The 22,712-nt window shown below is 45.8% G+C and overlaps 1 protein-coding gene across 1 annotated transcript; it reads left to right on the forward strand.

Moving 5' to 3' along the window:
* The first annotated feature begins 20,767 nt into the window (after nucleotides 1-20,767).
* LOC6602335 (collagen alpha-1(VIII) chain) lies at nucleotides 20,768-21,798 on the forward strand. Its single transcript, XM_026992768.1, has 2 exons — nucleotides 20,768-20,842; nucleotides 20,903-21,798. The coding sequence occupies exons 1-2, from the start codon at nucleotides 20,768-20,770 to the stop codon at nucleotides 21,665-21,667; spliced, it is 840 nt and encodes a 279-aa protein (XP_026848569.1). The 3' UTR covers nucleotides 21,668-21,798.
* The last annotated feature ends 914 nt before the right edge of the window (nucleotides 21,799-22,712 follow it).

Consider the following 22,712-nt stretch of genomic DNA (forward strand, 5'->3'; position numbering starts at 1 on the left):
TTGGCAGCTGTTTCCACTCATTAGGCGCTTTATTAAGCGAGATAATTAGCCGAAGCACGTAAAGTTGCAGTTAATTGATATTATTTGAACTGTTCTGTTCTGCTCTCACCCATTACTTGCCCCCCTGACCCCGCTCGCAACCGCTTGGAGCCGCCTGGAACCGCTTGGAGCCCCCTCTGACCCCTTCCGGATAATAGCTGCAGTCGCTTAACCTTTGACTTTCCTGCAATTGTGCAGAACTTGAGTTGCAAATTGTGTTATAATGTTAAGTAATTGTTTATAGGCCGATTAACGCCCACGGAGTGGTCGGGGGGCTCGGCTCTCGGCTCTGTTGGGTTCGGAAAAGTACGTGAAAACGACTGGAGAGGACTTTGAAAAGATGGAGGACGGACAGGGCCTTACCCAGTTGCCCCTACTCTACAGGCGTTGGGCCTGTTTATAGCCGCAGCGATCAAGCTGTTTGCTTTATGGGGTTCGTCGCTCGGCCATTTAAATCTATGAGCTGATGACCCATTATCCACCTCTGCTGTTCATTAATGTGATTTGAAACTCACCTCAGACAGCTCTCCCCTCGTCCACCTTCCATTCTGCTGGCTGATGCGATTTAACAACTTTAATTAAGGCGAAGTCGACATCGCCACCGCCACCGCCGCCCTGGAATCGACCTCATCGCATCTGACCTCATTCTTTATGGTTCCCATAAATAACAGAAATTATGTGCAGGCCAAACTGGACAGCGGACGCAGGACATCGACCCGAACCGACCCGACCCGACCCGACCCACTGGACTACCGGTAAGAGAGTTGTGTGTGCTTTGGGCGCGTTCCTTTTGGGCTTTATTCTTGCTTTTTTGTATTTCACTTTTTTTTTTTGTTAAATACGCTGCCATGTATTTTAATTCGACGACACTTCCAGCAAGGAAAGGAAAGGAAAGGAAAGGCACTGGGGCACACGGCACGCAACACGCAACACGACAGACCAGACGCAGCATAAACCAGGGGCGAAATTTAAGCAAAAAGACGAGTGCTCGTACTTTGTGCTCTGGACACAGTGGGGAGTCGTGTCCCCAAAAAAACACAGTGGGCTCTAACCGGCGATCGAGTGAATACAATGTGTACTTATTTATTGAATTTCGCTGATAGATACAACATTCTTCCACAGATATCTCAAATAACTTTACAAATTTATCTAAATTAAAATTTGTATTAAATGAAATTTAAAATTAAATTGTTTAATTTTGTTCTTAATCGTTTCATTTTCAAATTTTGTGTAATTGTTGTAATAAGTGAAAATGAAAATGGAGCTTAAATATCTTTTGTTGGAGTTGTTAATGGAAAATATCGATTTACATATCGTCCAGGTATGAAGCCTTTCGTTTCGTTTATCATACAATTAAATTCCCCCCAAATTAACAAATTAAATCAAATAGATGCCACTGTAGATGTTGTGGAAATTGCTCAGTTTTTTTTGCTTCCAGTCCGGGGTCAACTTGGCGACGCTCTGACGCTCTGGTCTGTCCAGCCGCAGTCGGTATTAATTTAGCGGAAGTAATGCGAGAAATTTCTGTAGTGGTAGGAGCCTTTGTTCCTCTGTATCGAGCCGGAGGCTAATTGTGCCTTGGCCCAGGGCATATATTTCACTGCCATGGGAGTTGAAAGGGTTTGTCGCCCGAAATAATTCTATTCGCATTCGTATTCCTATTTTTATGTTTATCATTCTCTTGCTTGGTTAACTTTAATGTACACAAGGCATTTAGTTTTATTTCGGTAGGCTCTTTTATTTTCCTTAATTAAATAAACATGCTCCCCCACCGCCGTCAGCCCTAGTCTCCACCTCATTCGGGGGCTGCCGTTTTTTTAATGGGCGCATCAGTTTTTATCGCTTAATGCCTGGGGGCTTGCGGCTTGGGGCTTGGGGCTTGGGGCTGGCTAATGTAATGCAGTTGGGTGGTTACGTTACCAATGGGGATCGGGGTCGGGGTCCCGGCTAATTGCCTTTTCGGCATATCAAATCATCTTGTTTCTGCGTGGGGGTTTATCGCTAATGAAAGCGCCACATGCCGGGCAGGCCAAGCATTTCCAGGGCTCCTTTTGTACGAGTATTATGTTAATGTCATTATAACGTGATTTATATAAATATGTTCAGCGGAATATACATTTTTATGGCCTTTATATATCATATACAATGAAATTGATGGCTAGTTTTGGCGGAGATATTAATCAGGGGCTAATAAAGTAGAACGTTTTGTTTTTAGCCAAAGACTAGAAGACCAGAAGTTAAATAGTAGACTTCCAGGTCCATCTATACATGTTCCCTGCTTAATCTCCCCTGTTTCGTTTGCCTTCAATTTCTCAATTGAATTCTCAAACACTTTGTCTCTGGCTCCTTCAGCAAAAATTCGACACATATTTAGACACCCATTCACACGTTTTGGCCAACTTATTTAACAACTCAGAGCCATCAAGAAGAGAGAACCGAACCGAAATAGAACCAGAAACAGAAACAGACTGGCACTCGTATGGATCTCTGTACATTACTTTGTCGAGGCGAATGCTTAGCTTGAATGCAATTTAAGGACGTACTTCAGAAGCGAATGTTTTATAGAGACCGACACACATTTACACACTTTCCGCCTGAACATACATACACACATACACACATAGAACTTACAGTAGAGAGCACTTATAGTATTCTCACCCAAAAATACAAAAATACAAAAAAAAAAACGCAGAGGAAGAAGACACTTTTCTCAGTTGAAGACGGCAAAGAAGGAAGCAAAGCATCCTCTATCCTCTTGCACTGCCCGAGCACTTTGGGGTTTCCTCCGCTGAGCCAGCTAGCGCCTCTCGTCCTCCACTTGTTCTGTTGCTGGTTACTGGTTGCTGGTTACTGGTTCTGTATTTTATTATTTAAAAGCCTAAAATCTATAAAGTGCGGTGCAAATATTTGAGAATTGTTGAGGAAACATTTCTGCTGCTGCTTGCAGCTTGCAGTCTCCAGTCTCCAGTCTCCGGCTGACTATCGCTGACTGCAGTTGACAAGAATATTTAATTTAACTGATGTGGCACCGAAGGGGACTGGGGGAACGGGAAACGGGGAACGGGGGACCAGCCCAGGCAGACATGTCGAGCATTTGCATTTGATTTGGGCCTGGAGTGTATACATGTTTATCTATAGTCCTTGCGGGTGGGTGTGGGTATATTAGAATATCAGTGAAAAATGTCACAAGCCAGGAAAATGCCAACAGATTAAGCTTCCAAATTGGGATTTTTGTTTGAGGATTTTCATCTGATTTCAATATCAGGGAATATTAAAGCTATGCTTGAGGGATACACGAGGTGCATTATTAGAGTCATGGATGGAGTATCTGAGAAAAGCATTGCTACTGGCTGTTTGGCTCTCTCTTCTACGAAAAATACTCTCTCTCTCGTCATTCTCGTATGCTTAGCTTCCGTTTCCGTTCCGGCTCTTTCACTTCCTCTTTTTCTCTCTTTCCAGCAGTTTGCATTTCGTGTTAAATGCAAAAGTTCTAGCCCGACAAGTTTCTTTGAGAACTTACTACGTGCACAGCTGGTGGTAACCGAAGCCCAGGCCCATTTCCACACACGCCCCCCCATCGCCACATTTATACACACACACACACAGAGACACGCACATTTAGAGCAGGAAAAGCCTGCCTCTGTTCTGTCTATTTAAATTATAAAAATTTCAAATGCTCTATTTACCGTAAATATTTTCATAGTAATTTACGCAAATTTACATAAATAAGCAGCGGCAAAGGCAATGGCAGCGGCAACGGCAACGGGGGCAGCCCTCGACGGGGCCTAACCTCATTTGAAAAATGTCAAACACAGAAGGACTTCACTCTACTGAATGCCGCCACCCATTGACCCTCTGGCCCACACCGGACCACCACCAGACAACCATTTAATGGGTCTCGTCTCCTATTTTTCCACATTCAACAAAGAGTCCTGTAGGCCGTAGAGTCCTAGTCCTGGCCGTGTCGTTTGTTGTCCTAATAGCTTTTCTATAATTTATCATGCAATATTTATGGCACGCGCTTTTCCATCTACGAATTATGCATTTATTATTCAAAAGCGAACAAAGCGGCACAGCGACAGGAACAGGGATCGAGGGGGGGGGGGGGGGGCCTGAGAACTCTAAACGTTGTCAGCATTTAGGGTCAATTTTTTTCCCCACTGTTTGCTGCCAGTCCCAGTCCCAGTCGCAGTCCCCCCACCAGAACCAGAACCAAACCCAGTCGCAGTCCAAGTTAATTGGTAAATTTAAATTGAATAAATATTCCATGATAGTGCAATGGCCGCAACATTTTAGATGCCAAACGATTCGTGTGGCTGTCATGTGTGTCCCGGGCTGTGTTCTGTGTCCTGTGTCCTGGCCATTATTGTTGGTTTATGCTTGTCCCGGAATTAAGCCGTTAAATCTAATGACTGCGATTTATACTCGTACTATACAGCCGTATACGGGTTATACGGTTATACGGCTATACGGTTCGACCAACGTAATTGGCAACTAAAAATGATTTCGAAAACTGTAAAACCAAATTGTGTGTTCGCTGGATTGATGGATCGGAATGGAAAGCTGAAAGAGTTTTCATCATAATTGGCTTTCTTTCTGTGACTCAGCGCCAGATAATATCTTTTTGGGGTCCATCCTTTGTCTGCTCAATCGATTTGAAGCAGATCTGAAGCCTCTAAAGGTTCTCGAATCGGTTTCAACACCTTATCTGTCAACTTTTTGGCTTCGTCTCCGCTGTAAGCGGTCTGGTAGAAAGTCCGCTTTGTTTGTTTTACAATTTGCACCTTCAAGGACTTTTAGCACGACGTCGACACGACGTTGGACACTGGGACGGGACCGAAGGACACGGCACGGCACGGCACGGCAGTAAAGCAAACGCAAGTCGCATTCAATTTAGCAACAAACCAAAGTTTTTTCCATGCTGGACAATAAGCGAAAGCAAAAACTTGGCACACACACTAGCACACAGCAGTCCGAGAGACAGAACGAGGACCCAGGACCCACAAAAGTAGGCAACAAAAGTTGCCGCAGCGACTTGAGATAGTTGCAGGGGCAGATTGGCAAGGACAGGCAAGGCATTGGGGGGTAATGGGTGGTGCAGAGGTGCAGAGGTGCAGAGGTGCGGTGGGATGTTGCCACTGCAACGCGCTAACATAAAAAGCAAAAGTTTTAACTGATGCCACAAGTAAAAGGTGCTACTTGTCCTCGCAGGGACAGGGACAGGGCTCGGAGACGGAGACGGAGTCTCGCTCCATTGTTTCGTAATGGAGAAATATTGTTTAGCATGCGGACAGAAGCAGACAAAGGACGGACTGTGGAATGAAGAATGGTGGATGGGGGATGGGGGATGGGGGATGGAGGAAAGACGACTCGACTCCCTTGAGTTGCAGCAGCTGCATTTGCCTTTGCCAGCGGATTGGCGTGCTACCCGACTTGAGGGGGGGGTCGGGTTGGGTATTCTGGTATTATTATGCATAATGGTTTTTGGTCTATTGACATTTATGGCATTTGCACTACAGGATGGGTGTCGCAGAAGTTTTCTCTGGCAAAGAAAACTTCAAGAACAGCCTGATAGGAAGGAGAGCGGAGGGAAGGAGGGAAGGAGGGAAGGAGCGATACTATAGTTGGCAGAGTCATTGAGCCATTGAAATGGGATACGGATATTCAAATGCAAAGGTGAAAAACGTTGCCTACAGACTGAAGAATGCTTAGTGTTTGGTTTCTGAGCAAAAACTATTGAATGGAATGGGATCTCATTATTGTGAGATATTCGTGATAGCGTTCCTATCCTTGCCCAAATTCCAGCTGGTTTCAGAATTCGATTCTGTTCTGTTATCAATAATAGTTTCTTTTCTCTTTTGCGGGGATACCACTAGAAATGCACCTCAAAGCAAACACAAATTTTGCTTTCTGCTCAGGCCAAAGTTTTGCAAGCATTCCCAGATATGTATGTATGTGCTTGCATATGTACATACTCGTATATCTTTCGCTATGCATGACTATCAAAACCAACTAAACTATTTCAATCAAAGCTCACTCTGGACCATTGAGAAAGAAACTTCATTCGAAAGCAGAATCAATAGAGGGGAAAAAGTGCCAAGAACTTGAAAAAGTTCCCTCTTTGATTGGACACTCGGGATGGCAAGAGGGGCAGAGTGCCAGAGTTCAGCCCTACACCTACACATGCTCGTATCTATAGCCGGCATAGTTTATGCAACTGTTTGCCATCATTCCCATATGTACATATGTATATGTACCTTCATTCGATCCCTCCACTTCTTTTCTTTTCTTTTTTTTTTTTTGCTATTTGCCAAAGTTAACTGAGGCTTAGTTGCTGGCCTCAACACTTTTTCACACAAGACTCGTTGGGGAACCCCAAGTTTAGGTGCAAGAAACGGCCAGAAAAAACCTTCTCACTCCCCGGATGACAATTGAGGGCTTGATGGGTGCATTTGTATTTTTTTCTTCTATCTTTTAAGTTTTTTAGCGCCTCGAAACGCAGCTTAGTGGCGGTGGAATTTCTCAACTAATTTTTGGTATTTTTGTAAACTAATTTAAGGCAAATATTTTGGTTCCATTCTGGTTCGGAGCCTGCTCAAACATCCGCGTATATTTTCATTTGCCATAATTCTATTTATTTTCATATGCTGATGGCCACCCAACCCACTCCCGATTTGGCCCTGCTCCATTATCGTGTGGGCGAACATCCATTAATTTGTGCAAATACAGTTGGCGCAGCATACGGCGCGGCGTACTCACGTAACCGCAATCGAAACGGGCAAAAATAATAATAAAAAGAAGAGACAGAGACGGCAAATAAACATCGAAAGAGAGGGCTAGCAGCATATGGCCGTCTCAGTCGCGCTGGGGCTGAGGCTGGCGCCGCTGAAAGGTAAACAATTTTAATTTATTTACCCAATAATAAACCTATCAAATGGGTTGTTCTCTTACCCCCAGACCATGCCAGGCCAGACCCTGCCCCGCCCCGCCCCGCCCTTCGTCGGGGCCTAAATGAGCGTTGAGTGGTGTACGAGTGTATGCGTGTGTGTGTGTGTCTGTGTATTTTTTAATATGAACATGTCTGCGGTCCCCTCACAATGGATCGCAATTTGAACCTCAAACGTGATTGTATCTGAGTTTATTAATCTCCATGTGAATTACTACGTGCAGGCAGCGGAAATCTATTTTCAATTTTATTTATGCATTTCCTTATTTATTTCAAGCAATAAGCTTAAATTTATTACTACTGGGCCTAAAATGAACATAAACAATTATTTAAAATTTACTTAAATCTGAAAATAAAATATTTACATTATTATTGTTGGAGGAACTGTTGTGGTTATCATCTGGCGGCGGCGGGCCATACTGACCGAGTGTCGGGTATAAATGTAGAGCTGCGGCCGTAGCAGCAACTCACCACGTTCCCTCTCGTTTGTTTTATATTAGTTAAAGTGTTAAAGATTTTATTATAAATTTAAAGATTTTTGTATTGCATTTATTTATTAATATATATATATTTTTTAGAGTTTTCTGAAAAATTTTTCAAATTTATTATAAATTTGAGTTGTGCTCCTTATTTTCGTAGATTAACGGAATGTACATTCTCCACGGTAATGTTTGGCTCGGATGCAGATCAAGGGGGAGTCCGCACTTTGCAGACCCTGTACTGTAGGCCAATCCAATGCCAAATGACAATCACAATCATCCGCTTAATCAACACTCCACCTCCATCGAACGGCTGCTGCTGGGGAAATCCCGGCGATTAATCAGTTTACGGTTTAAAAAGCTTCATCAGTGCAGTGCACACGGCTCGGCTTGCGTTGCTTTTGAGCTATGAAACGCCTTTTAATTGAATTAAGCTCGGCTTTTGTGCCATCCCCATACCCATACCCATCACCAGCCAGCAATTCCCTTATAAAGCAGAGCAGAGCAGAGCAGAGGTTGGCAATAGGCAATTACTCGGTGCCAGTAATCGAATTGGGGGGTGCAGATAAATCCGTTTGAAACAATAAATTTTTCACTGGCAGCGAGGGTTGCGAAAGTGGAGAGCCCTCGAGGTTTGTCCACCACCAACCTCTGACTCTGCCATGAGAGGGAAAGCCAGGGGAAAAGCTGACGGGAAAATGCAAAATGCAAATCGAGCGTGTCTTGGCGGGACATTAAACTTAGTCGCGGCTTAGGGGAGGGCTTAGGCATAAGACCCAACTTTCACTTAACCGCAGACTGCGCCCGCGCCCGCGCCAGCGCCAGCGCCAGTACCCGCCGCCGCCGCGCCCCAACCTTGGCCATATTAATGCCTAATTAAATGCAAGTCTCTCCATCCGCCCCGTCTCTGAAGAGGGTGGAAACTGTTGGGGAATTCATTTGCATTTTATAGCAGATCTGGACACTCTGCTCTGACAATGACAAGCGGATGTATTTCATCTCAAAAGTGCAGGATTCGCTCTCGCTCCTGCTCATGCTCCTGCTCCTGCTACTTTTCCTTTATTTCTTGTAAATATTTCATGGCTGCTGGAAAACAATTCGTGAGTCCTTGTCCTGGCCACGGACCTGCACCAGGACCTGCACCAGGACGAGGACCTGGGCCAGGTCTCTCAGCTGTTGCGTTTGCTGAATAAATTATCAGCTGTCATTAAGGCTCTCCTGCGCAGCTTCCTTCGCCTTCATTTGTCACTCGACTGCGTTTGACAATTAAAAATTGTCCAACTCGATGAGGATTCCCCAGCAAGAGTGCGAATATATTCGTACTCGCGAATGCCTTTAATTCTTCTTTAACTTTTAAAGTAAATTAATATTCATTGCATAAAAGACACGTCTACTGAATAGATAACTCTTCCCTGTGCTTGGCACATCGCTGTGGATCGGTGTCCTTTTGACTCCAAAGAATGTCCAAAGGTTCTTCGGATTTTTCTGTTTGCGGTTCCTTTCTTTTGTTATTATTATTTTTTTTTTTGTGATAATTAATTCGAACATTTTGTGCCTGGTTATGTAGGTTTGCTGTTTTGCCCCTCACCCCTCGTCGGACACACAAAAATGATTTTCGCATGGCCCAGCACTGCCATGCACTGCACAGCATGTGGTCGAAACTGAACCATCAACACTTTGGCCTGCCGTTTGAATATGAAAGCGTTAGCGTTGGCGGGGCAGCAGCCCATTCCCAGTGCCATTCCCAGTACCAGTAGCAGAGACAGTGCCAGAGCCAGAGCCAGAGCCAGGACCAAATCGAGCCGAATCTAACCAAACTGGAACCCAACTAAACCAACCCGACCGGACTCTGAACCGGACTGAAGTGAACCGCATTTTGCATTTGCAGTTTACTCGGTTAACCGCTTTTATAGCGGATTTAACAGCTCCAGACCCAGCTCCAGCACCATTCGTAGCCCAGGCTGCAGCTGAGGCACAGTGGCATGAAATGCCAGAAGAAGGATTAAAATTTCTCACAGATATATAACACATATAGGGGCAATAATTATGGGGAAGGATGGAATACTTTATTCATTTTACAGTTCCCAGGACTTCCACTGTGCCATGGCTTTGGCTTTGGGAATGGAAATGGAAATGGAAACTAGTTCAAATGCCCAAAACATGCCAAAATGTTTGAATCCAACAATCAGACGCACAGGGAGAGAATCGGAGAAGAAGGAGAGACTATTGCTGCTCCTCCTCTCTCTTTCTCTCTCTCTCTCTCTCTCTCTCTCTTTTATGGTGTGTGGTTGCATGCATTTGCCATTTCGTCATCATTCTATGCCCCCTCCTCAGAGAGTACGCTCCATTTATGTGTGGGTGCAGTGGTGCCACACCCACTCATATGTCAATGGGGCATGCATTTCAGCCAACAGTTTTTTGCTGTTGTTGTTTTTATGCCTCACGAAATCCGACTCGACTGACATTGTGCGAATGTTTGACCCCCGGGGGTTAAGCTCCGGTTTTCACCAGGACAGGATTTGGGTACTCGGGGACTGGGGTACTGGGGTACTGGGGGGTAGTGGTAGGTGGTGGTAGGTGGTGGTGCTAACTCTGCCAGCGAACAAAAATTCCATTGTTGTGGCCAATGAGCTCAGGGGCTTGGCTATTATAGTTTCAAGTGCAAATTTTGACACTTGAGTTGTTGGTAGGGAAATTTTCGTGCCAACAATGGCTGGAATGGAGCTCAAGCAGGAGTCGCCGGAATACGAATAAATGTTGTAGTAACCCGGATTAATGTTCCCCCAGCTTTAACTGCCCCGTCTGTTAATTTTCGGATTTTTAAGGATTTAATTTTTGAGCAAACGCTCGGCACGAGTCAAAGCGATAAAATGTGGCATTTGATAGAAAAAACAGCACACAGAAGACAAAGATAAGGAACGGGGGTGGGAAGGATGGGAAAGGAAAGGAAAGGAAAGGAAAGGAAAGGGCTGGCAAATAGAATATAGAATTGCATGAGGAGGACACAACACAAAGGCAAACAAAATTATGTTTAAGGTTATATGCTATGCATAAGTAAATAAGGCAGACAGACAGACAGAAGGACAGACAGAAGAGCAGGCAAGCGGAAACGGAAGCTCAAGTAGCAAAAAGAAAGTGTCTAACATGCTGTGTCTGTATGTGTGTGTGTGTGTGTGTGTGACTTATGCAAGGATCGCCCCCCTAAAGGCACTTCCGACAATTGGCAAAACAAAACACACACACACACACACAAATACGTATAGCTAGACACACACACACACACATAGCCCTAAAGAGGGGCGGGGGAGGTTAAAGAGACATGGCCCAACCGCAGGCAACTCTCATGACTCGTCCTGGTGCTCGGTTCGCGTCCTGGTCCTTGCACACGCGCCGAGCGAGATAAAACATTTGTATGCGCTGATAAGAACGCATCCACTTACTTTTGGTCGCACATGACCTGAATTTCTGCCCTCTTCAGAGTGAGAGAGGGCCAGCGAGAGAGATCGGAGAGTGCGGGAGAGTTGGAACAGAAACAGGAGCTGGTGCTGGAGCTGGCACACAGCAAAAAACTTGAACTTGCACACGGACCAAAAGGCAAATGAAGAAATTTAAATTTGATACCATCCAAGGCAATCAGACGTTGAGAATGATGCCCTGGCTGGAAGATACCCTCTAGGAGCACGAGTACGAACGGGCAATGATGGAAACGACAAACGTCTGAGAAATGCATTCCTACCAGGAACCCTAAACAAAATATAGTTTAATTCAAATGAACTTCTGTTTTTTAAATGCGAAAATAACTTGTTTTTTTAATTTTTAAAAATTTAAAAAGAAAAAACAATTTTTTTTTTATTTTCAATTAGCAATTTTTGGCAACTTTTTGTTTGCAACAAATTGAATTATAACTTTTATTTTGAATTTGTATAATAAATAATTTATCCCTCTTGAAAAAATGGTGCAGCTTTGAATTTTTCAACTCAAAACTGCGATTTTTATCTCTGATTTGTACACATTCCTGCGAAGTGTTTCCTTTGCAGGACATACCTCAAGTCGGTACTCCTTTTACACTCACACAGGATGTTGTAGGCTGGTATTAACATGCGGCTCCATAGACCACGCAGCATCAGCATCTCCATCTCTTTCACCCCCACACAGTACGTAGAGTACATGCTCGCACCCTCACTATCTGTCTGGGTGGGGGAGGGGTAGTCTGGGGGTAGTAAAATTCCCTTATTTTGTTCGCTTTTTCTAAAGTTACAGTTCAGTTACATGAAATTTTGAACGGAAATACGAAAATGAAAGATTCGTATCTGGCAAAAGTTGGAAGCGAGATTGATGTGTGCACGGGCTGGGGGGGACTGGGGCTGGGGCTGAGGCTGGTGCTGGTCCTCGTACTTTTGAAAAAACCAAAAAGAAAAAGTATTGAACAGCCCGCAGCACACAAGAGTGGTTCGCTCTCGTTCTCGTTCTCGTTCTCGGGCTGGTGGTCTCCACTTCCTCGCAGAGTTTGCTTCCTCTATACGAAAATAGGATTTAGTTGCAAATTTTGCAGCTCCATGGAGCCAGAGTAGGAGCCACAGTATGATGTGTGTGTGTGTGTGTGTGTGTGTGTGTGTGTGTGTGTGTGTGCCTTCGGCTGGGCTCGTTTTGTTTGTTTGTCACTTTCGTGGCTAGTGACTGTCCATATAATGTGACAGAGGAGCAGCGATAAAGATGGAAAGATACCCGTAGAATATGGAAAGAGTTACGAAGTAAGTGGCTGTAGTAAGTGGCTAAATTTGGCACTGCATCAGCTGACTCGGCGACTTTTTGTGCCGGGGCTGTCATAAATGTGAGAGCTCTACCACTCACTGAATATTTTCATACATCAAAGTCACAAATTATTCACGACTAATCATTCAATCTAAGCCAGGCTTCTGGAGGCTTCCAGACCAAAGGAATCCCATTCCTCAGCCCATTCAAACATTAAGCGGCTTGTGCTCCTGCTTGCCCCCTTTGCCCCATTTGCCGTGGCGAATCGATCGGTAATTAGTGCTGTCAGCAGTGCTGCAAAAACCTAGCAAATTATTCAATGTGGGAAAGTTGGGAAAATGTCAGCTGGGCCAAAAGTAAAATTAATATTTCAGGGCGTGCCAAATACTCGGAGTAAGCCTACAGGACTACAGGACTACAGCACTACAGCACTACAGGACTACAGAAGTGCGGGTGGTGTGGGGGGGTATCGTTTAACACTTCATTAAAAGCCATTCCGACAACTTGTAGACAATTAGAGACAAGTGACTGGGGTGGAGGGGACTCCCTGGTAGAGGGTAGCACTTAACACATTTCCAATGTTCATTGACCGGCAAATGAAATAAAAATTGCAAACATCTTTAACTCGGCCAGCGAATGCTTCATTTAACAGCAACAACAAGGAGCAGAGGCACGAGGAAGAGCCGTTAGAGCAGCCAAAGGACTCTAGGACTCTCTCCACACCGAGGGGCAATAGACAAAGTTCCCAGGCCACAAATTACACTTTGGTTTGGCGTAAAAATTGCAGCTGTTTCTGCCAGTCGAATACGGGCAAAACCGGCAAAATTATTGAATGTCCTTATGTCCTATCGGAGGCGTTCTAAGTTCCGCGAATGCCACATTCCAAGCCACACTTTTGCAGCGAAGGAAACCAAGAGAAATTCCGAAATCTTCCATGGGAAATCGTCAGTGAGAATCGACCGGAGGAGGCTCGCCCAGCCTTCTGCTTATTTTCTCCAAAGAGTCTCTCCGTCTGGTGCTGGTTCTGGTCCAGGTCCTGGTCCTGGTCCTGGTCCTGGTCCTGGTCCTGGTCTTGTGTGTATGGATGGCTGTGTATTTTTTATGATGCTTGAAAATAAATAAACACTCAATACCGAATGCCAAAGAGCAGACAGGGCAAACTTTCAGTCACAGACACTCCGAAGGAAGGACTGCAGCGGCAGCAGCAGAAGGACGAGCAGACAAAGAGACAGCCAGCACATCGCTGGCGCACATTCAATAAATCTTCAACTGTGAATAGTCACTTGAGACGGGAAATTGGAGAGGGAGAACCACAGCAGCAGCACCAGACTTGAACGCCTTTCATTTTCATTTTCAGCTGCTCTTTCTGCTCTCACCCTACTCCTATATATATATATATATATATAATGGCAATAATCATGAGCTGTTGGATAATAATAATGATGATGGTGCTCTGGCTCTTGCTCTTGTCTGGCAACAGAGCGTGTTCCTGCGATGGGAGATGTGTGTGAAAAAGCGCAGCCTGCACGTATGAACAGAACCCCTAAAGCCTCTAATAGCCTCATATTTTGCACTCCAATACATAACTCACTGGGAGACGGAAGTGGAGAGAAACGGGAATGGGGGATGGGGGATGCGTGACGACAGGCCAAGACCAAGACCAAGACCAAGGCCAAGTCCTTAGAACAAAAGAGGCTAAAAATCAAGAAAGAACCGATAATTATACGAAGATGTGATATCCTTTTCCAGCAGCTCAAAAATATTAAAGGAAAAGATGAAGGTGAAGTAAATTAAGCTAGTGTCTGTGGGGTAGACCTGTGGGTAGCCCATCAACTCAACCGTAAGTTATGGAAATCAACAAACAAGAGTATTCACAGCGGAGACGCCTCAGCCTCGAGGCATGCAACGTGCGCTGTTCAAAAAAACAACATCGAATGCGGAGGCAAGTCAGAGCATAAATCAAATGGCAGAGAGGCCAATCGCAGGACTCGACTTTAGCAAATATTCAATCTGTAATGGCGTTTACACGACTAGGAACAGGATATGTAATATCCTTTTGGGGTTTTTAAAACCAGAAGCAACTCGGATCCTTCTCCAGTCCAATCCAGTCCAGTAGGCTGCCTCAGGGTGAGGAATAGTGGGGAATAGGGCGAATAGGGCGAATGGCTGATTGGGATGCAACTTATTTTCAAATAAATATGGCAAAGCCTTTTCCAACATAGTAGTCGCCATAAATCTCAACAATTTCCGCTGTCTGTGTGCGGAGCAGCCCCTAGTTGGCCAGGCCATGGATTTGCCATTGGGATTTATGCACATGGGAATGGGAATGAGAATGGGAAGGAGAATGGGAGTGTCTGGCCGAGGGATCCTAACTCTTTTTGTTTTATTTACTGGATGCAGGAAGAGGTGGTGCCACTTTTCCCTTCCTTTTTTTTCTAGTTTATGGAAAGTGCTTGTTAATGGATTCTTTTGGTTCGGTAGTATCTGCCAAAGGGAAGTTGATAAATTGGTTTGGGGTCCCCAGATCAAATACGAAATACAAATGAAAATCATTCCTTGCCCAGAACATTCACAAATCAGTTAGTTTTACTATGCACTTAGTAGCTCCTTAATTGGACACACTTCAGGCTTCCGTTTCGGCTTGAAAAGCCCCCCCTTCGCCAATCATAATTTCTAGATCTTAAGGAGCTATAAGGGGCATGGCACACAAGCCCACATGGGAACTTTCACTTGGCCAACAACCGAAAGGAGGCCGAGCCAGGAACCTCCGCTGGCAATTTTAAAATTAAACAGAACGACGGGAACGAAAAAGCCCGAGTGTAAGAGGCAAGAGGGCAAGGGGGCAAGGGGGCAAGGAGGCAAGAGAGGGTGCAGCAAAACACTTTAACTAAAATTAGAAAAACGCAAACGAGCCAGAATGCAGGCAACGTCCAAGATTTGCCCCACCCCCTTCAAGCCATAATCAGCACTTGCAACAAACACAAGTAGCAGTGGCAGCGGCAGCGGCAGTAGGGGCAACTGAAGGGGCAATATGCAATATGCAACTGCAACATCAACAGCGGCAACGGCAACGGCAACGGCAACACGGCACTATAATGAAGCTATCAACCGTAAGATGGCGCTTAGGCACGCAATCATACTTTGGAAACCTTAGAGACCCGCTGGCTATGCGAGGAGTGGGGCATCCTTCGCGGAGAACCACCTCATGTGTGCCTCGAATGGAGTGTTCCAGGAAACAATCGCACATTCGTTTCGTCTTAGAGTGGCGAAAAGAAACACAACCATATTTCAATTGAATATTCAGCTTAATTTTATTAAAAAGTATTCTTACAAAAATTGTGAAAAATATAATTAATTTAAATGTGATATATACTTATTTTAAATATGAATCTCAAAGTGTAAAAGAAAACACTTTCTTTTTACAATATCCACTCTCGGAGCAAATCTATTCGTGATGCAAATATTATAATTGGAGGGCTATTTTTCTTCTCCTTTCACTGGACAGCAGAATCTCGGCCATAAGCTGGCGAAATCTTCTTCCAGAACAGTTGCTTGGATAAACTAGCCCGCACCGCTGCCTTGAGTTTTCGTAATTTTCGCTATGCGGCATACACACGGTGGGTACAGGCACCAGCACCAGCGCCAGCACCACCACCATGAAGCGCGAGAGCACGCGGCGTATGCTTAATATTTCCGCCGCATCCTATGCGCATATTCATTTTTGACGAAGCTTTGACGGCGTCCGTACGTTGACCGCTGGGGAATCGTCGTCAGGGGGGCGAGAGAGGGGGGGTTGGGGCTCCTGCATTAGCGTTTAATAGTAGACGACGCTGTCCCGTCCCGGGAGTGTCCTGCAGCTGCTGCCTTGGCTGCCATCTTGCCTGCTGCACGGATACCCCGTGGTTGTGACCTAAATTTCACAGTTTATGAAAAATATATGTGTGTGCAATATGAAACGTTTCCCCCCCAGCTGCATGCATAAAGCGCAAGCTAAAAAATATATGTATTTTATATAGTATAAAGCAGGGAACAGAGTTTCATATTTATATTTATTTACATAGGAAAAGCACACACCCCCCACCCACACACAGACAGCAGGGCTGGCGGAGGGGAGGGGAGTAGAGGGGAAGTGACTCTCGGAAAGTTTATGAGGCTTGGTCCGTCCGCTTCTCATTTTTTTCTTTTTTTAGTCAAACGCCAAATGGCGACAGTAATGGCGGCGTCAAAAGCGGAAATGCCCCTGAGCTGTGGTGGCAGGCAACATCAAAGGACACTGAAAGCTCATATATTGCGTAGCGGAGGAGGTGGTGCTGTGGGTAGTGAGAGACGGTCTGAGGCAGAGGCAGAGGCAGAGGCAGAGGTATAACAAAGCGCATAGTGAGAGTAGTTAAAATAGCCCTTGACTAATGAGGGAGCTACAGGACCCACCAGAAAGCTATATTCTAAGGAATTCTTTAAAAAAGACTACTGAATCCCCTGCTGCCAGGGGATATTTCAATATACGTCAACTTCCATTGTACTCGTAAGTTTTCCAATAAGCCATATGGTAATGTCAAATGTTTCTTGTGATCCTACATTGCGTATACTCCAACCGACCTCTGACTGGAGCAGGTGTGATTGAAGCCTGTGTGACATCTGAGGAAGAGTGAAATAAATAATAAGAGTAAACATTTGCATTGCTTTGCAGAGCTCAGCACATCCTCTCCCCCTGTTGACTTTGCAATCTTCAGAGTGCGGTCAAGCATTTTGTAATAATATTTATGCTGATTTCGATTTCGATTTCGACTCCGATTCTTATTCTGTTGAGTAAGCATACGAGTATATGTGTATTCCAGGGGGAGATTCAATTGCCATCGAGGGGGAGCAGAGAGCAGAGAGCAGCGAGAAGAGCTACCCTCCAGCCGCCATCAAATGCAAAGTTTTCGGGGTAGTTCAAGTAGAATTTATGAAACAATTTTCAAGTGGGTGAAGGGTAGCAGTGTGGCAGTGTAGCACGGTAGCAGGGGAGCAGGGGAGCAGCTTATCATAAGCAATAAACGCTAATGGATGAGCTTAATGTCGGTCAAGAGGGGGTGGCCGGGGGGCAACCTCAAATCTCTCCCCCAGAGTGGTTCTGGTCCTGGTTCGGGTTCTGGTTCTGGTTCTGGCTACCCTTTCCAAGTACACTTGAAGTTTCACCCTCAGCAAAGGTGACAAAAGATATCGCAATTTTATGAGTAATCCTCTGACACTCCTGACAAGGACATGCACTGATTACAGTGCCCTGCCGGGCACTCCCCTTTCTCACTGGGCAAGTGGTAATAAAATTTTCACTTCCAGATAGATTTTAGCATTGTCCCCGCTTACAGCAGATAATACGAGTGTGTATGTCCCTCGGCATGTTGGTGTTTGTGTTGGTGTTGCTGTTGGTGCTGGTGTGTATGTTTGTGGGGCTATCCTGGCTGTATATCCTTTCCATTGTTCCCCTGTCTGTGTGTCTGCGAACTCGGATGTTGTTTGTGAGTCATATTAAAAAGTAACGAGCAAAATATTACGAAGCCAGACAACAGGCATTTCCGGCAGGAGAACACCCGGCAGGAGAGAGACGAGACGAGACGAGACGCGTCCTCGCCTCCGTCCAATATTGGATTCACACGATGCAATGTTTTGTGAAGGATACTGCCAGGCACAGCTTAACTCTTGTTCATTGCCCGTTGCTGTTTGACTGCCAGCCAGCCAGCCAGCCAGCCAGGCAGCCAGCCAGGCAGCCAGCCCCAGTTTCTCCCAGTTTGAGGTCCAGGTCCAGGTCCAGGTCCAGCCACAGACCCCTCATATTCGTATTATATTGTACTCCGGAGCCAGACAAGTCTGCATTGCTGCATGTACTCGTAACATGTACCATGTACCAAGTCCTGTGTCGGATCGCCCCGAGGTTATCTCATTGTCTGCCCAGGGGGCGCAGGGAGAACCATGGACAGCCCGGGTCCTGGCATTATTAATAACCATAACTCAAATCTATTGCCGCTTTACTGCTCATTGATTCTGTTTATGGCCATGATTTCGTCAGTTCTTTTTGTTTGCCTCCCCTTTCCCCTCCTTGGCGGCATGGCGTTTTGAAAAGTTTTGATTTGACCCTAAAGAATGGTTCTGAGGGGTTGCCTTGTGGGCAGAGTGGATATGGGGAATACTCGCATGGAGCTGTGATAGCTTTGTCGAGTCCTCAACGATGTGCAGACTCTTCACTCTTCATCTGTGAGACATTGGGGAGCTGCTTGAATATTGAACATGAGAAATACTGTAAGATGCCAAGGGAAACGTTATTATCTGTAGAATAGAACTCAGTTTATAACTGCCTAAAATTTATACAAGAAATTATACATAGCGGACTGTTTTTTACGTTATTTTGATCCATGCGATCCAAAGTAAAAATTCAAGGAATTTTGAAGTAAGAAGCAACTTGGGAACCCAACTGTTTCCTTAGCAGAGCCACGAGAGTCCCCTTCAAACAGCCAAAGGCTTCTTTCTCCATCGCCTTTGGCCAAGTCTTCTTTTGGCTTATCATCCAAAGCTAACACTGCTGATATGCCAGAACCGCTACTGCCACTGCCACTGCCACTGCCACTGCCAACTGGCCCTCTGCGCCAAGTTTTAATTGTGCTCATATCTCAAGAACTCTTCTGGATCGCTTCGCTGCTTCGCTGCTTGGGCCAAAGTTTGCATTTTGGCCATTTGTGTGTGGGGCGCAAACTTTTTTGGGGCTCACACACACAGACACACACACACACACATTCAAATTGCTCAACAATCCATGTTGCCATTTTACAACACTTGAAATTTCTATTGGACATTCGGCTGTCGCTTTTTTTTCTTCAGCTGTTTTTCGGCTTAGAGCCCGCTCTCTGGATGTTGACTTTTACTTTGGCAGTGAAGTGGAGAGCGCTGCAGAGAGAGGCTGGGTGTATAATTTCAATGCTCACTGTCGTAAATAGCATAAGCGCTGTTAGAGAGAGAGAGAGAGGGAGAGAGAGAGAGCGAGAAAGAGGAAGAGAAAACGATGAGTATTTTCTTAATTTTCTTGCACTTCCTGCAGCCCGGCAAAAGTTTTCGCAGCTCCTTCCAGCTAGAATCATCATCAGCAGCAGCAGCAGAAGCTTTTCCGTTTGTCAGAGTAAGCCGTATCAGAAGTGAGTGAGTGAGGTAGAGGGGAGAGTCGAGAGGAGAGAGGGGAGGGACTGAGGGACAGCACCAACATTAAAGTATTATGCAAGCGTATTAATGCACTCAACGGACACCGAAGACACGACAGCGCCGGACGGACAGGGCTAGGAGCAGAACGGAGCAGAACGGTGCAGAACGGAACGGAACGGAACGGAAAAGTGACCAGGCAGCAGTGCAATGATAAGCTGCAAGTCAGGATGCAGGCAGAAGTGGCAGAGCATTGCAGGGCAGGGAAGGGAAGGGTAGGGGAAGGGCAGCGGGCGGAGGTCTCACAGCATGTGACGCGGCTAAAGGAAAAACCATCTCAAGCTAAAGTTTTCCACCAGCAGGAAACATCTTTGGCCCCAGCCGGCACTCCCTCTCGCTGCATCCTCTGGCATTTGTCAGTCCGTGGCTGATTTAGAAAGGGAATACATTACATTAATTGAGAAAACCCCACCAGCACAGACAAGCAGCCATAATGGAGAGACAACAGTTTAATATTCCACAATCCTCCAGGCATCCTCTATTAAACGCTTTGGTTATTCATTCGGCCAGCACACCATCAGACCGGGCTTAATCCAATTAAGCGGAAACTCTCCGGAAACCCCCTGAGACATATGGCGGCTCACGTCAAGCCAAGTCCCCGTAGTGGCCGCACGAGCACTGGTGTGGTGTGGCATGGCCTGTTGTTGTATTGTATTGTATTTCATTGTGTTGCGTGGCGTTGTCTTGTCAACTGTCAAATTGAATTCGGGCCTATCCCCCCTGTGTTCCCCTGTATCCCCCTGTATCCCCCTGTATCCTACGTAGTACGTATGTACATATGTCCGGGATATGCCAATTCCCAAATGCATTTCGACTAGACACCCAAACCTCGGCCTCTGCTTGCTGCCTTAAACGTTCCAGCATTTACTTGATGCATGATAGATGAGAAGCATTTGCTAACCGCAGATATTATATACCTAAATTGCAGAAGAGTTTGGACCATCAAATAGCTACGCAGAACTGATTTACTGTCTTCATTTATTAGTCAGATGGAAGAGCCAAGAACCATAAAGAACGCACGCCGAAACAACAACAATTTTTTTAATTTTAAAACATTTATAATAATATATAATAAAAAATGCATTTAATGGATTCCTTGGAATGACTTTGTGGCTGCCAGCATCATAGATAAGTAAGCTCCATTGGCTATATAACGTACATATGTACATTGTACATATATACTTCCGATAAGCTCCCACCTATCTCTCGGTTACATATTGATTTTCGGAAGCAAGTAAATTAATACAAATGGTACGGCAGATACGCCTAGGGAATCATTACTTCGCTTTGCTGCTTCCAGAGGGGTTGTATTATCTTTTGGAAAGCAATGAAATTCCTCATTGTCCTTCTCCTGGCCGTGGCCCTGAACACAGCCCTCAGTGTGGAGGTGGTGGAAAAATTGGTAAGACAAACACAAACATGATTCGGCGATAATTTATTCATTTATTTATTAAATTTAAAGGAGTTTGATATCTTCAAAACCGAAACGACACGCAAATTTGAGGTGATTACATTGAAATTAGATGAAATATTGAAGCAAAATAGGCTTGGACCTCCCGGACGGACCGCCGATATTAGACTTATCGGTACACCCGGTGTACCAGGTCCTGTAGGACCTCCCGGACTTATCGGTATACCCGGTGTACCTGGTCCTGTAGGACCTCCCGGACTTATCGGTATACCCGGTGTGCCTGGTCCTGTAGGACATCCCGGACTTATCGGTATACCCGGTGTGCCTGGTCCTGTAGGACCTCCCGGACTTATCGGTATACCCGGTGTGCCTGGTCCTGTAGGACCTCCCGGACTTATCGGTATACCCGGTGAACCTGGTCCTGTAGGACCTCCCGGACTTATCGGTATACCCGGTGTGCCTGGTCCTGTAGGACATCCCGGACTTATCGGTATACCCGGTGTACCTGGTCCTGTAGGACATCCCGGACTTATCGGTATACCCGGTGTACCTGGTCCTGTAGGACCTCCCGGACTTATCGGTATACCCGGTGAACCTGGTCCTGTAGGACCTCCCGGACTTATCGGTATACCCGGTGTGCCTGGTCCTGTAGGACATCCCGGACTTATCGGTACACCCGGTGTACCAGGTCCTGTAGGACCTCCCGGACTTATCGGTATACCCGGTGTGCCTGGTCCTGTAGGACCTCCCGGATGGCCCGGCCCTTATGGACCTCGCGGATATCCCGGGTTGCGAACTGGAGACGATTTGGAGTAGTGGGCGGTTCAGTTCTGCTCCGCTCCCCACAGTTTGATGTAGTTCCAGATTGATTTATGTTCTCCTGTGGTCGTCCGCATCGTCATGGTCCCAGCTGCGGAGGCGTCACAGCTGTAGGGAAGGAAATATATAAAAAAAAAGTAAAATGAATTCTGTTTTCCTTTGTCACTTGTTGGGAAATTAGTTTTTTGAGTCAAGTTGTGTGTGTTTCTGGGCTGGACGCACATGTGATTTGATTGGGGAAACCGAATCGAAAAGTCATTTATTTTGAAGCCCAGTATGTGTCTCTGCTCTGGATCTTCGGGTGGGAGGCGTTCACTTCTTCTTCGGCCTGTCCACTTGACATATTTTTACGGTTGAAAAGTTGTGCCGTGCCCTGCCGTGCCGTGCCGTGCCATTCGCTCGTTCGCTCGTTCATTCCTTCATTCGTTGATTCGTTTATTCATTCATCAATCAGCGTACGCGACACAGCATGAAAAATGTCACTGGAGTGCGGCATCAAAGTGCCGGCAGCAACGCACTGACGGATGTACAGACCCCAGAAGTACCCAGGGATATTCTCAGCCCCCCATCGAATGGTTCATACTGTAGAGGGTATTCGCCGCAAACACTTTCCCACCTCCAGTGCCACTTGAATAACTTTTCCTCTTGACTTTACCCATTCGATGCGATGCGATGCGCTGCGTCGTGAAAATTGGCAAGTCACTTTTCAGCATTTTCCGCGAGCCGTGAAGCAATCAATATTGATTGCATAATGAATGACAATCAGCGCTGTGCCTGACAGCTTCCCAGACCCAAGACGCAGACACCCTCGCAATAGTTCATAGTTCTCATTTTGGAGGGTTCCGCCGCGCGCGGTGGCACCATTGCGTGGCACGTGTGCTGACCTGTGGCATTCTAATTGCGTTTGCCGAAACAGTCTTTCAAAAGTTCAATTGGGAAAAGCTGTATAAAGCATTCCATTCCGGGCCAAGATGATTCAATTGACATTCCAAGTGCCCCCACTTGGATGGGAGATAGGAGATGGAGATGGAGATGGAGATGG

This window comes from Drosophila persimilis, unplaced genomic scaffold, assembly GCF_003286085.1.
Source record: "Drosophila persimilis strain 14011-0111.01,24,50 unplaced genomic scaffold, DperRS2 tig00000780-arrow-arrow-pilon, whole genome shotgun sequence".
NCBI classification, from domain to species: Eukaryota; Metazoa; Arthropoda; class Insecta; order Diptera; family Drosophilidae; genus Drosophila; species Drosophila persimilis.